Consider the following 16,103-nt stretch of genomic DNA (forward strand, 5'->3'; position numbering starts at 1 on the left):
TTTACAGCACTCAGTAAATAAGGACCTAATCGTTTAACAGTGAGTTTCCCCCACGTTTAACAGTGAGTTTCACCCACTCTGAGTTGCTTACCATATGAGAATAACACACACATACATGCAATTGCCTCTGTGCAAGGATATACAGGGTGTTTGGTTCATGGTTAAGAACCTCTCAAGGGATGATTGACTGTCATATTTGGAGAAAAAAATCGTTCTACACATACCATGAAATCTCAACCGTTACTAAGTTATTGAACTTTTTGTGTTAAAAACTTAGTTGTCTTAAAATAGCTCCAACTCAAAAAATATACTTTGTATTTCAAATCGTTTAGATCCATTGGATAGGTGAGAAAATTTTCCACTGAAAAATGTCCTCAAATGTTTCAGCTAATGAGGTTAAGTAATCTTTTCACAGTAATTTATTTAACCTTTAACAATTTTGATCGAGTTTTCGTTCATTTTGCGAAAATCCTAATAATAAAGATCACAATTCTAATAATAATTCAAATTGTTAGTCTTGAAGAGTTGTATAATTTCTTCTTTGACATGATACACTTATCTTGTCTTGATTTCATGTGTTTGGGTTATTGAACTTGGATATTTTTATCTCATATTCACTAATACTAGATCTTATTGAAAAAGTATGGCACTTATTGTACCTTTTCTTATTTCTATTCGAAAGCCAGGAAAATTTTGCAGAGAAAAATGTATTAATACCTTTCAGTTAAGTGAATTTAGTATTCTTTTATAAGTTAATTAGTTTAAAGTTAGTGTTATTATCAGCATTTTCGTTATTTTCTTAAAATAGTAAATAATAAACTTCGCCATTATTATCATAAAATTAATGCATCTCAGCAAGTTCTACAATTCTTCCTTTGACTCCATTCAATTATCTCTTTTAGTTTCGAAGCAAAATCATTTTTATCTTCTCGTTTCATATGCAAAAACAACGATTTCGAACCCACTGCATTTGTGATGAGGCCATCCTGTGTTAACTATTAAATTGCAGCGAAATGAAAAGCGATAGGGCTAAAGTGTCAAATAACAAGTTGTAGAGAACATTAACGGGCACCAAATGAACAATAGTGACGATAAATTTAGTTGATTAATAATTAGAATAATTACAAATATCACCAAAAGCGCAAATTTTGAGTTATTTTACTAATGAAAAGTCATGTAATACACTTAACTAAAAGATATCTGTACATACTTCGAAAGGAAATTTTCTCAGCTTTCCAATGAAGCCCTGATAATAGCGATATAAAGCATATTTTTTAGATTAGAGTCTTTTAAGAACTTGCAAGTCAATTACAGGAAAAGTTTAGAAGTCAAATTACAAGGAAACGAGAATAGATAGGAATATTATGTTGAAGAACAAATTATGAATCGTCCTCAAACCCAACTTTTGGATAATAGATATTGCTATAATCATAATTCATTATTTTGAGAAAATTAACAAAAACCTCATCAAAAACACTAACTTTTAACTACTTTACAACTAAATGGTAATTAAAACTAATTATCTGAAAGATATGAGGACATTATTCAATAGAAAATTTTCTCACCTTTCCAATGGCTCTAAAATATTTAGAATACGAGGTATACTTTTTGAGTTAGAGGTGTTTTAAGATAAACAAGTTTTTTACACAAAAAGTTCAATAACTCTGTAACGGTTGGGATTCGATGGTATGTGTAGAACGATTTTTTGCTCCAAATATGACAGTAAATCACCCCTCGAGAGATTCTTACTCATGAACCAAACACCCTGTATGTATCAATACGCCGTAGCAGTAATAAGGTTATATGTATACACAATGCGAGTGTGTGCTCGAGATTATTCGAGAATCGCCTAACCAGCGCAACCAGACGTGGATTAGATCTCATTGATACGACTATTGGCGATATAAATACAACAGGCCTCTTTGAATGAATGTGAAGTTATTGATTTCATTAATTTAATGGATTTTATTGTTTTTGTTATTTCAATGACATTGCTGATTTCATTTTTTTCTTTAATTTCAATTTAAACATTTTGACATTAACATCAATTTATATGCTCTAGACAACTTCGAATCAAATATATCTACATTTCTCGGTTTCATGCAATTATTCGCCAAGACAAGGTAGCGGTTTTTAGTTTGGTGTACGCCATCTTGGTTTTCAGCATTGAAACAAACATCAATTGTTGAACTGTTAACAACTGCTTAGAACCAGCCATTTCGATATTCCCCCAGCGACTCACAACAACTAATTGAACTCAATTCAGTTGTCTATTCGGCAGTACTGCATACAAATTTACTGCTTCTTCTTTCAACCGCAGCATCGTGTATAGAAAAAAAAAACAGATTCGGCGTTCCAATGCCGAACGGAAACCGCTACTAAGAATATATCAACACAAGTAGAAACACGTTGACACATGTAAACAGTGCTGAGTGACTCGGTTTGGTTTTAGAAACTGAGACTCGGTTGAGGTTTTTTATTTCGTTTACCGTGTGAACGAATACGATGTGCATCACTCGTTTACACGTGTTGAGATTTTGAGAACCGTACCGGTGAATGTACGTATCGGTTGGTTTTCTTACCCACCTGTGCTCATAATTTCAGGAACTTGGTCACGGTTTTTGTAAATCGTTTAGGTCACGAAATCGTGATTTTTTTCATGAATTTACGAACGGATTTTTTTGCGTGTGCCATTCAGGGGCAAATCGGGCAACATGAGGACTTCGTACGTGTGTCAGCTTTATGGTCGTATTCAAATATCGAGCACCCTTGGGATTAACTAGTATTTAGATAAGGCCGCCTTGTTGAATCTACTATAATTTGCGAATGTCACTTGAAACTACAAACAACATCAAGTACACAGCAAACAGCGACGTGAAAGAATTGTTGGTTTATGTGTTGTGGAAGGAAGTATATTTCCCAACTAAGAAAAAAGTGTTCAAAGATTTTGGCAGCGTTGGAAACTGTTTGTGATCTTGTTATGTAAATTTATTTCTGTAAGTTCGAAAATCGTAAAAAATAGCAGCGTTTTAAAACAAATTTACAGTTAACCTTCAAACGCCACTTATTCACTAAATTCATCCACGCTGTCAGTTCGCCAGCGAGTGGCGTTAATTGCTAGCGTACTAATATTTCGAACGATGGCATAGTTATCATATTTTCTTTTTATTCGAATGTGAGTTTGTACCCTTTTTCGAAGAGTTTTCATATTTTTTTCTATATTCAGATCTAACATTAAAAACGGACTCACGATGCTTTTTGTTCAGATGCTAATTTGTTGCTGGTGTTTTTCAAATTGGAAATAAACCGTAGGGGATAGTAGGTAAAGGCGGACACACCTTAAGATTAAATTACATTCGTCCATTGTTGCATTGCACTCAAATAGTATACAAGCTGCGATTTGAGATTATGTTCTTCCTGTATAGTATCTTATACAGAAAAAAATCACAAAAACATTTAAAGTGATTGCGAAAGAGGGCCACAAAATAGTCATTTCAAAATTGGAATAGAATAGATGGAATGGACACATTGAAATGATGGACATGTAGCATTAGTAAAAATGGACACACAGAACAAGTGATAGTTAGGCGTATCTCGTTTAACCAATTTTGTTAGCTTTCGGTACATAACTTTGTTGTTATATTGAGAATTAGTCCTAGACTAGGCAATTTGATGGCTTTCTGCTTTGTATTCTTTTTAAGAAATCCACCTTTCTCTGTTCAACTTAGAAATATTACCCGAGATTTCAAGTATTAATCGTTATTTTCTGCTTTCAAAAATGTATAATAGCGCGCTTTTGACAAAAAAAAACATTGTTTTGCTCCAATATATTACCGTTTCCGTATTTAGAAGTATCATTCAGATGCATTTGAAATCTTCTAGAACATAACATTTCTTCATTACATTTTGATTAAATATTGCCATATGAGCAGATCGTCCTTCTTACCTACAGTGTCCATTACAGCCCACTTTCCCCTACTTCATTGGAACTGATGCTTTTCGGAATATGTAACACGGTTCGACGAGGAAAGCCTATTTTGTGCACAGCACACCAACTGACGTTTTGAAGCTAGAAACCGCCGGCTCCCAGGAGAGAGCGTAGATTGTACGGCTGGAAGCTTCGAAAGTTAATCAGTCTCCAGTCACCGTTGTGCCGCGTTGAATTACAATTATAATTGATTCGGAGTCCAAGAGACTTAAAAGCTGAGCACGAGTTTTGGCAATGTCTGTTGTACATTTATCGACAACGTGTTCAAGCTGTAAACTGAAAAGGTACCTGTAACTAGAGCTGTTTTACTTTTGTCAAACGCACAACGATAAAGTATTATTCCAGCTTATTTAAAAGCTGTACTAGACGGACGAATTTCAATAATTAAAGCGATTATATAATTTCCCTCAGTACGCTAGTCTTTGTATTCAAAAAAACCGATGAGTGTCAAAGACCTACCAATGGTCTAATGGTATTGTGCCTCTTGCTACCGTATCACACTTTCATTTCTGTTCTTACGATGCGACGTTAAGGATGATTGAAAATAATGATTTTGATATTACGTAGATACACGAACCACTCGGCCTTCCAGTCGTATCCTATTTACCATCCAACCATGCGGACGCGGTGCGAGTAGGAAGATATGTAGCGCTAACCGTGTTAATGATGTTATTAATTTGATCTCTCTGCGCCAACCCATTAATTATGCTTTCTATTTGTATCCTTGCAGAGACTAAGTAACGATCATATCTGCTATTTCCTGTACCAAATTCTGCGTGGTCTCAAGTACATCCATTCGGCGAACGTCCTGCACCGGGATCTGAAACCGAGTAATCTGCTGCTGAATACGACTTGTGATTTGAAGGTAGGTGTGAGTTGGTTTAATGAGTGGTATGGAGTAGCCAAGCTAGGTAACAATTTCCATACCATATCACATTTACCTGAGCTTTATTAGCGTTTTGTTAAATCTACTAGTACTTAAACATGATTTATTTTGCTTTAAACATTTTCACATAATACAAACAGATACATTTTGCCATAATAACTCTAAGTTTAAATAGGAGCGAGTTGAGAGTTATAGCATGCGGGGCTGTCATACGGAAACGCTCGCAGCACAACGCTGTTGTGCCGTCTTACAACGACACACAGTGGCACCTGTTCATACAATGTTGTGACAAAATTATAAAAAATAGGGTTTTAACTAATTTTGGGTCGCCGAATCCATTTCTGTTATCAGTTTTGAAATTTCATAATTTCGGCCACCTAAACCTATTTGAAGGCGTTGGTCGTTAAAGGATTAATATACACGGTCATAATAGTAGCGAATCACAGCGGATAGCAGAAATGGTTGACAAAACTAGCAAAAAATACTAATTTTGAAGTAATATGATGTTGTTTGGGCAACCAATTTGTAAGAAGATTTATGAGCTACAGTGTGTCTCCATATGGGCGTTTTCAAAAACATAGATTTAACAACTTCGGCGTAAAAATGCGCAAGATGACCCCTGTATATCTTGAAACTACACTAAATTTTACGTCAGATTCATGATAAGTGACCCATGGGAGACCATCTCAAAAATTGGAAGACGTATAAAGATAAAATGCTGATATGGCATTGAATTTCTCAATTGCTTTTACTTGATGCAGAGCAAAAGCAAATCATTTCTGCGCAAAAAGCTTGCATCTGTAGTTTAGAATAATCATTCTTCTTTCCGAAGAATTCAAAACTGTTCCAATCGGCCTTGTAGTTCTCAAGATATCGCCATTTGAAGTTCGAAGGTACGAACAATTCTGATGAATTGGATTTAACAGAAGTCCTTGACATCACTTTCTTTTTTTTCATCCGATTATCGTAAAATTTTGAGATAATTTTATTCAAACTACGAGAAAAATTAAATAAATATTTGCAACAGTATAACAAGACGTGTATTGCGACATTTAGCACTTTTTGAAAAATTTAATGATTTTCAACTTCACACGTGTCACAAGTGTGTATTAATGACAACATATATGACGTGTTACAATTCCATATTAACTTTTCAAAAGAGCTAATAGGATTTTTCATCAACTCTTGTTTTGCTTATTTATCTTAATTTGCTATAATTTCAACGCAGAATTTGTGATTGATTTTACGAAAAGTTATGATAATAACAGGAACCCTCATTTGTAGTGTGACTCTTAGACAGTTCGGGTGTTTTTAATGCATGATGCTGGTTCTACAGTATCATGCCGAGGAATTCAGCTTTGTCACCGGTTTATGTATGTAAAACCCTTTTTTAACTTTAAAAGAAGAATCTCAGACGATGTGGTAGATAATTACGATTCAAATTATGCAAAATTATTTTTGGAAAAACAATCGCCCTAGCTGAATGGTGGCCTCGAAATAGTAGCTGTGCTTTTTTGTCGCACTACCACACTGAACTGGATCCTGAGTCCCAATCAGGAAGGATCCTTAGTGTGAGTTAAATCGTAGCACTAGCCAAGTAACATCCTGTATACTAATAATATTTACGTACTGATCACTCTCTTTCAAATGAGAAACATATTCTCACTATTTTGTGGTAACCGGAAATCGCCATCTTGGATTTTAAAATGGCACCAATCGCCAATTTCCGATGTTAACTAACCACTAACCACCACCACAATGTAGATTATAAGTAACCTCAAAATAAGCACACGTGCGTTCCAACAATTGGTTTAGATTTAAGAAATATATCTAGTGCAGTGATTAATAAATTCAGTATAAATTCAATATGCAATTTTAGATTAATTAATTTTAATTAACTGCCTCGTTTTACTGAAGGCGATGATAAAGATTTTCCTACTTCGATCGTACTTGACAGATTGTAAGCTTATCTATTGCCCGTCTGTCATTACCCACACCACTCCACGAATGTGTCAGCTAGACTGACCGAGGGATCTCGCTAGGACCGGCAAGATAAGCCGTAACACACTATTTAGTGATACCCGGAAGTCGCCATGTTAATTTTCAAAATTACGCTAATCTCCAATTTCCGATGTCTACTGGCTATCCCCTTTCAAGTGACATCCATATTGATGATGGTTTTCACTATTTTGCGATAGTTGGAAGTTGCCATCTTGGATTTCAAAATGGCGCTGATCATCAATTTTCGATGTCTACTGACCACACCCTTTCAAATATCCATATTGATATAGTTCTCACTATTTAGTAGTAACCGGAAGTCGCCATCTTGGATTTCAAAATAGCGGTAATCATTCCCCTTTCAAATAAGCGAAAGTCGCCATCTTGGATTTCAAAATGGCGCTAATAATTTATTTTCCATACCGACCACCTTCTTTAACCTTCCGACAGTCGCGCTAATGCACTGACTGCACGCTTCTCTGGAAATCTAGCGAAATCGTCTTAGAGCAGCTGCGGCTGCTCATTCAGTGAGCCATTTGGGCGACTTCCGGAGGGTTAAATGACATCCATATTGATGATGGTTCTCATTATTTTGCGGTGACCAGAAGTCGGTATCCTGGATTTCAAAATAGCAGCAATCATGATTTTTTGATGTCTACTGACCACCCCCTTTCAAATGGCACCAATTTTGATGATGGTTTTTTTCTATTTTTTGCTAACCGGATGTCTCCATCTTGGATTTCAAAATAGCGCTAATCATCGATTTCCGATGTATACTCACCACCCCCATTTGAATGACATCCATATTGATGATGGTATTCACTATTTTGTGATAACCGGATGTTAACATCTTGGATTTCAAAAGCATCATTTTGAAATCCAAGATATCAACATCCGGTTATCACGAAATAGTGAATACCATCATCAATATGGATGTCATTTAAATGGGGGTGGTTACTATATATCGGAAATCGATGATTAGCGCTATTGTGAAATCCAAGATGGAGACATCCGGTTAGCAAAAAATAGAAAAAAACCAGCATCAAAATTGGTGTCATTTGAAAGGGGGTGGTCAGTAGACATCAAAAAATCATGATTGCTGCTATTTTGAAATCCAGGATGACGACTTCTGGTCACTTCCATTTCCGATGTCTGCTGACCATCCCTTTTCAAACGACATCCATATTAAAGAAGATTTTCACTATTTTATGGTACCGGAAGTCGCCATTTTGGATTTCAACATGGCGTTAAACGTCCATTTCTGATGTCTGCTGTCTTCAAATCACAACCATACTGATGATGGTTTTCATTGTTTTGTGATAAATATTTCCACTCTTAGGATACAATGGCATATTTCTCCTCTACTCTTGCTCTCAGCCTCTCATATATGGATAATGGGAACATTGAAGTCATATTACATGATCTGTCTCCACTTACTTGCGAAGCGGTAATTAAAAGATTCATGTCGTATGTCGGAGAAGTGGAATCTATTACGGAGGACACATGGATAAAATACTTTCCAGGTATTTCAAATGGTGTTTTTTGTGGTAAGAATGTGGGTAGACCCTGCTACCTTACTCTGCAGTACAAATTAGAAGGGGTTGATACCATTACATAGCGAAAGTTTTCGTAGAGTATATAAAGACTTTTTTTCAATAGGTCCAATCTGCAAATGAGAGCTCTCTTTTTTCGCTTTCTCTTCCGATTGTTCCTGCAAAACCACAAAACTATTCAAACATTTATCAGTATGTTTCGAAAGACCAAGGTTTTTACTAGCTTTTTACGCGAACAGTTGAAGGGAAATCAGAAAGGTGACCGAGTGATTCGCGGAAGAGAAAGTAAACAAAGAGAGACTCTCTTTTGTAGATTGGACCTATTGAAAAAAAGTCTTCATATATCAAGGACAAACTAATACGTGCCAGTTCTGTGAACAAACGATACATTACGGACAACCCTGCCCAGACACCGCTGAAAAAAGCTCACATGCAGCTAGATATGCCCAACACCCAGGCTCCAATATCTCTACTAGAACCACAAACGATTGCAAAATTTGTGGCTGCTGGTTGGGAAAAAATGACAAATGCAAAAGCTGCGTCAAGCACTTCAAACTCAACAACTAATACCATCAGCGAAGACTTCATATCAAGAAGGCTGGCAACTCTGTCCAGAAATTGGAGACAGTAACAACAACGCCACTTGCGGGTAAAGGTTGTACTTCCCATAGTGATGCACACACACATATTCACTTTTATATTAAGCTTTCTACCTTCCTCCAATAGAGGTGCTGTAACCTCTGTCGCTTCTCGTTTGTATGCGGGAAAGAAAGAGATATCAGTCTTCTTAATGTGTAGTCTTCGACCACCAGTGAAGAAGCAACCACCAAAGATGGAGATTTCACATTCTTTTATTTTATAGGTCCTAAATAAAGATTGCAATTTTTATTTTTTATATCTTGTGAATAAATAAAAGACCCACGGCTCCTCTAAGCTAACGCATTGAGCCGTGTCAAATAAACGAATTAAAAAAATGCACCAATCTGACGTTAGTTCAAAATTGGAAACACTACTTGTGAACACAGCAACTTATACATCGTAAGAGAAGAAGTTCTGTTTGCTGATCAAAGAAAATTTTGAGCTGTTCAATAATTCTAATACGTTTTAGTGTGAATTGATGTAGTATATGGTTTTATTTGATTGATCCTAGAGGCGACTTGTTGGATTTTGTTACAAATTACTCTGGAATCTGTTTTCGCCCTCGGCATGATACTGTACCTTGATGTGGTCCGGGGGATTTTCTACCAAAGCAGTATCGCAGTGATTATATCACAGAAACTTGGGATACGATTATTTTCTTTTTAATTAAACTACATTGTGATCAATCTTAGTACTTAACTTGGCGACCTTTATTATCAACTGCCATGGTCAAATAATATACAATGTGGATTTAGGGCCCAATTCTCTCTGGAGGAACTCTTCTTTTATTGCTATATTTTATATTAAACCCATGCTAACACTCACTAATACTAATTACTTATTCTCTCCTATACACTCACAATCTCTCATTCCAAACGTACAAACGTGGCCTTCGCGATAACACAAACCTGGTCCCAAATGTGAACGCCCGCGATCTTGCCAACATTCAAACACCCCGGTAATTAAGTGAACGTCGTACCTAAAACGTGCACCTAAAAATTTACTAACGCGGTCTCAAGCATCAACCCACCGCTCGCGCAATCATGAATCGGTCACGTCCGGAAATCTCGGCCTTTGATCCTAGCAGCCCAAATTCATGTCTTCAGTTGGACCAATATAAATAAAAAATAGGCAAGACGTCCACGCGCGATCATTGAAGAACACGCGAACATACGAATGGCCACACGCTTATAAAAATAATGTGTCCACGCGAAGTTACATACACACTAGCACACGCGACAAAAACGTTAACATACAAATGCTCGAGTTCTTCGCGATCATCCACGTACAACCACATCTACGATTTCGCAAACAGGATAACACCCTGGTGATTAAGTGAACGGTTTGGCACTTATAAATCCACAAACGCGGTCTCAAGAGTGAACCTCCAAATGCCCATGTTCGCGCGATCATGAATCGGTTTCGTCCGGAAACCCCTATTCTCGGCCCTAGTAGCATAAGTCCAATGCCTTCAGGTGGACCAATCAAAAAGATGATGCTCATATCCACTAAAGGGCGAACACGAAATTATTGCGACACATTCAACAGGGCATAACTTTTTTACCATTGGGTAAAAATCAACCAAATTTTGCACACTTTCTCATTGATGTATATTGTTTACATGCTGTCAAACTCGAAGTCGTGTTTTTCGATTCAACGAAAATTGAGGTGAACCAACGCGAGTCGAGAGAACAAATTCTTTCCAAACACCTGGAATTTCCTGACCTGTCGCACCGGCAGTTGGGAAAAATGTTGAACATTCAAGAGCGGTTGACGTTGGACCACGGCAAATGAGCTGGAAGGAAACCGGGACCGGAGAACAAAAAGACGGAGGGAAAGGTGAAGCGGATGATTAAAGCAAATCCCAACGTCTCAAGCCGTGACTTGGCTAAAAAGATCGGCATGTCGCAGAACTACGCCCAGAATGCAAAGAAAAGAGTTGGACTACATACATACAAGGTACAGAGCTTCCCAAACCGCGATGAGCGGCAACAATCGACGGCTAAAACTCGAGCACGGAAGCTCTACGAGAAGATGCTGACAAAATATGGCTGCTGTGCGATGGACGACGAAACGTATATAAAAGCCGAGTTTAAGCAAATTCCGTCAAGTTCTATGTGGACGACAAATTTAAGAAGAAGAAAATGTCGAAGTTCGCCTCCAAATATCTCATTTGGCAGGCCATCTGCTCTTGTGGACTGACGAGTGAGCCGTGACAAAGGGCACAGTAAATGGCGAGATCTACAAATCTGAGTGCCTCGAGAAGCGCCTTTTGCCGTTCTTGCAGCAGCACGACGAAGCTCCGCTATTTTAGCCAGATTTGGCATCATGCCACTATTCTAAAAGTTTCCTGGTATGAGGCCAATTCTGTCCATTTTGTTCCAAAGGACATGAATCCTCCAAACTGTTCGGAGCTGCGCCCGGTGGAGCAGTACTGGGCAATGATGAAGCGGGAACTTCGGAAGAGCAACAAGATAGTCAAAGACGAGAAGGACATGTTAAGAAAATGGAAAAAAAACTGGTACCGGATGACACTGTAAAGACTTTGATGGAGGGCATCAAGCGAAAATGCGTTCAATTTTACACTCAAGGCTCCATCGATTAACTTTTCTTTTGATTTTTGAAGTAAATAAATGTATAAAACTGCCCTAAAATTTTGGTTTGATTTTAAACATTATAAGAAAATTGGCATGACATTTTCGGTGTCGCAATAATTTCGTGTTCGCCCTTTAAATTACACGTTCCATGGCGACATGAAAATCGAATTTATACACACGAAGCCACACACACGCGACAAACATACAAATGCTTGATCCCTCGCGATCATCCACGCAACCTACACCCGCGCTCTGGCACAGTCCCCCGCACTCGCGCGACCATGAATCGGTCACGTCCGGAAGTCTATCCTCGATTCTAGAAGTCTAGGTCTATGCCTTCAATTAAATCAATTAAAAAGAAAACTGTCGCATCCACTGGAAAACACGTTCCATGGCGACATGGCCGGGTTATGGAGTAACTCACTCCCTGTCAGAATGTGATCCGTACACCGAAAACCAAATATCAGAATGACTGTCCGCGTGGCCATCCAAGAACACATGCGAATATGTGAATATGTAAGTGATATGGAAGAACCCACTCGTGTATCAGACAGAGGTGGGAAAAAACCGGTTTAGTACCGGTGCGGTAAACCAAATTTTCACACGATTTTGTGTTTCCTTTACATCGTGTGCGGTCTTACCGCTGGTTGTGTTTCAACGAGACACGAAAACCAAACCGAGTTTCGTTTACACAGCACCGTGGTTTGGTTTTGATTTTCGTTTACCGGTGCACGAGTATGGAACGAAACACGAGAATACCGAAACCAAACTTCGGCTGTGTTGCGGTTGTGTATTCGGGTTGATGTTTATCGGCTATGCTAGTGCTGCCAGAATTTTTATTAGAAATTCTGTGCATATTTATTTTAGATATAATGTCAGGTATTTTTTCGGTAATTGAAAAATTGTTCTGAGACATCTTCCATGTACAACAAAAATGTTCCTCGTCATTTTGGAAGAAAATAAATGACTTACCTTAACTCAATATTACGGCATTTTCATGATGATTTATCATCAGGAACTTTGCAATATGGGTATGTTTGGTATGGGGAACTGCCCAAAAATCGAAAGTAAAAGGAAGTTTATTAGCCTTCGCTATTTTTATATGAGAGACTGAGAGCAAGAGTGGATTAAAATTTTGTTCAGAGCAAAAATGGGTTAAAATATTCCCTTAGATCCGAAATTGTATATTTATCAAAACTTCAGGCAAAAGCGGGTCAAATATCATTTAGCGCAAAAATTGTTCGACAAAATTTTCAGAGCAAGAATGGTATAGAATATTAACCCATTTTTGCGGTACGAAAATAATACATAGGTTCATAACAGGTGTTCAGAATATTTCTTATTCGGACTTGTGAACAGAAATCGTAAGATTTTGGATCCGTATAGGTCAGCAGACACCGAAAATTGACCATTACCTCCATTTTAAAATCCAAGATGGCGACTTCCGGTTACCACAAAATAGTGAAAACCACCATCAATATGGGTGTCATTTTAAAAGATATGGTCAGCAGACACCGAAAATTTACCATTAGCGCCATTTTGAAATCCAAGATGGCGACTTCCGGTTACCACAAAATAGTGAGAACCAGCATCAATATGGGTGTCATTTGAAAGGATATGGTCAGGACACCGAAAATTGACCATTACCGCCATTTTGAAATCCAAGATGGCGACTTCCGGTTACCACAAAATAGTGAAAACCACCATCAATATGGGTGTCATTTGAAAGGATATGGTCAGCAGACACCGAAAATTGACCATTACCGCCATTTTGAAATCCAAGATGGCGACTTCCGGTTACCACAAAATAGTGAAAACCACCATCAATATGGGTGTCATTAGAAAGGATATGGTCAGCAGACACCGAAAATTGACCATTAGCGCCATTTGGAATCCAAGATGGCGACTTCCGGTTACCACAAGATAGTGAGAACCACTATCAATATGGGTGTCATTTGAAAGGATATGGTCAGGACACCGAAAATTGACCATTACCGCCATTTTGAAATCCAAGATGGCGACTTCCGGTTACCACAAAATAGTGAAAACCACCATCAATATGGGTGTCATTTGAAAGGATATGGTCAGCAGACACCGAAAATTGACCATTAGCGCCATTTGGAATCCAAGATGGCGACTTCCGGTTACCACAAGATAGTGAGAACCATCATCAATATGGGTGTCATTTGAAAGGATATGGTCAGCAGGCACCGAAAATTGACCATTAGCGCCATTTGGAATCCAAGATGGCGACTTCCGGTTACCACAAGATAGTGAGAACCACTATCAATATGGGTGTCATTTTAAAAGATATGGTCAGCAGACACCGAAAATTGACCATTAGCGCCATTTTGAAATCCAAGAGGGCGACTTCCGGTTAGAGGTGTGCGCCGATGCATTTTTAATCGGCGGCGGCGTAAGCGACATTTTTGGCCGGCGGCGGCGGCGTTGGCGGCGTCACGCCGTTGGACTCGGCGTAAGCGACATTTTTGGCGGCGCGCCGGCGTGACGAATATTGACGCTTATGTAACTAAAAGAAATTCTTGACAGTACAATTCCTTTCCCAAAATTTCGGTTTCTATTATAACAGACTACACATCACATACAAACAAACGTTACAGCTTAAAGAAAATCTAAAAAAATCATCGCCCACGATGTACTAGCGACATCTATTGAACACATTGCACAAAATGTAATTCTCGCAATCATATCAATTTTTTTTTCAACTGAAGCTCCAATAGTGCCCACCCTGCTTGCCAAATGCAAGATAATAAATGAAAGGTGGAACTATTTTTACAGTTGTAAAATTTGAAGAACGAAATAGAAAAATTGTCGATGTCGCATACTACGAATTCGCATGAAATAATGATTGCAATGAACAAATTTGAAGAATGTAGAGTAACGACTGTATTTCAATGACCCATAATAATTATTTATTGTTCTATATCTGGGAAATTAAGCAACGGTAAAACAGTTTTTATTTTGTTTGAGGAAATTAATCGTTGTTGTCGTTTCATTGTTTTTTGTTTCTATTTAGTCATCTTTACCGTAAGCCTGGGGACAATTGACAGCTCCCATATATTGAATTCATAAGCAAATTTTGAGGTGATTTGGTGATGTCATGGCGGCTCGAATGGAGCAAAATTTGAAAAAGGCGCATCCCATTTATTATTTTCCATATCTGTGGAAAATAATAAATTTAAGCATTTCTACCATTTCTTTTTGCTGCTAGAATTCTGATAAAAACACAAATTCTATTCAAAACGAATTGTTAGGCTTGGTGGTGATGTACTTTCATTGGCCAAAATGTTTTTCATTTACATTTCTCGAGATAAAAAGCACCAATGATTTAACGATTTCAAACTTCAGACAACAAGAAAACCAAAACATGTTTAGGAAGGAAGAGAGCCGGTTGTTAAAAACAACGACAAGATTTATGCAACTTTGCTGACGGTTTTCTTTATTCATATTTTGGAATAAGTTTTTTCTAAATGTTGTTCTAGCCGCATTGACGGCGTTCATAACACACGTAACGAAACACTCTTGAAACTTTTTCGTTTCGTTGTTCGTGGTACTCATACAGAGAAGGCATACTAGCGCCACCATCAAATCGGTGGTGCATATATGAAACAAGCACTATCTGTCAAGTTGTCCCTGGGTTGTTTACCGTAGCTCTTTTAGAATCCCGCAAATATCAGCAGAGGTGGGTAAGAAAACCAACCGGTACGAACAGTCACTGGTATGGTGCTCAAAGTCTCAACACGTGTAAACGAGCGATCCACATCGTGTGCGGTTTTGATTTCGTTCACACGGTAAACGAAATGACAACCTCGACCGAGTGTCGGTTTTGAAAACCAAACCGAGTCACTCAGCACCGTTTACATGTGTGCACGATTTTCAACTCGTGTTAATGTATTCTAAACAGCGGTATCGGTTCGGCTTTAGAAAACCGAACCTGGTTTTTTCTGTACGCGGTGCTTCGGTTGAAAGAAGAGGCAGTAAATTCATGTGCAGTGCTGCCGAATAAACAACTGAACAACTGAATTGAATAAGGTTAGTTGTTGAGAGTCGATGGGGCAATATCGAAATGTTAGGTTCTGGGCGATTGTTTACGTTTCACAATTGATGTTCTGTACCATATTAAAAACCAAGATAACGGACACGAAATTCAAAATGGCTATCTTTCTTGGCGAATAATCGTATGAAACCGATAAATGTAGATATGTTTGATTCGGGAAAGTCGTTGATGTTAATGTAACAATGTTGAAATTGAAATTAATGACTTCAAAGAAATCAATAAAAACAATGAAATCAATACAATCAATGCGATCAATGCAATCAATGCGATCAATCAAATCAATCAAATCAATCAAATCAATCAAATCAATCAAATCAATCAAATCAATCAAATCAATCAAATCAATCAAATCAATCAAATCAAT

At 37.8% G+C, this 16,103-nt stretch overlaps 1 protein-coding gene across 3 annotated transcripts in view; it reads left to right on the forward strand.

Annotated features, from left to right (window-relative positions):
• Nucleotides 1-16,103, forward strand: part of LOC131678837 (mitogen-activated protein kinase 1) — a 301,065-nt gene that overhangs the window by 256,862 nt on the left and 28,100 nt on the right. For all 3 annotated transcript variants that reach the window (XM_058959234.1, XM_058959233.1, XM_058959235.1), the window contains exon 5: nucleotides 4,719-4,853. In XM_058959234.1, the coding sequence (XP_058815217.1) occupies nucleotides 4,719-4,853 (135 nt within the window). The remainder of the gene's footprint in view (nucleotides 1-4,718; nucleotides 4,854-16,103) is intronic.

This window comes from Topomyia yanbarensis, chromosome 2 (genome assembly GCF_030247195.1).
Source record: "Topomyia yanbarensis strain Yona2022 chromosome 2, ASM3024719v1, whole genome shotgun sequence".
Lineage (NCBI taxonomy): Eukaryota > Metazoa > Arthropoda > Insecta > Diptera > Culicidae > Topomyia > Topomyia yanbarensis.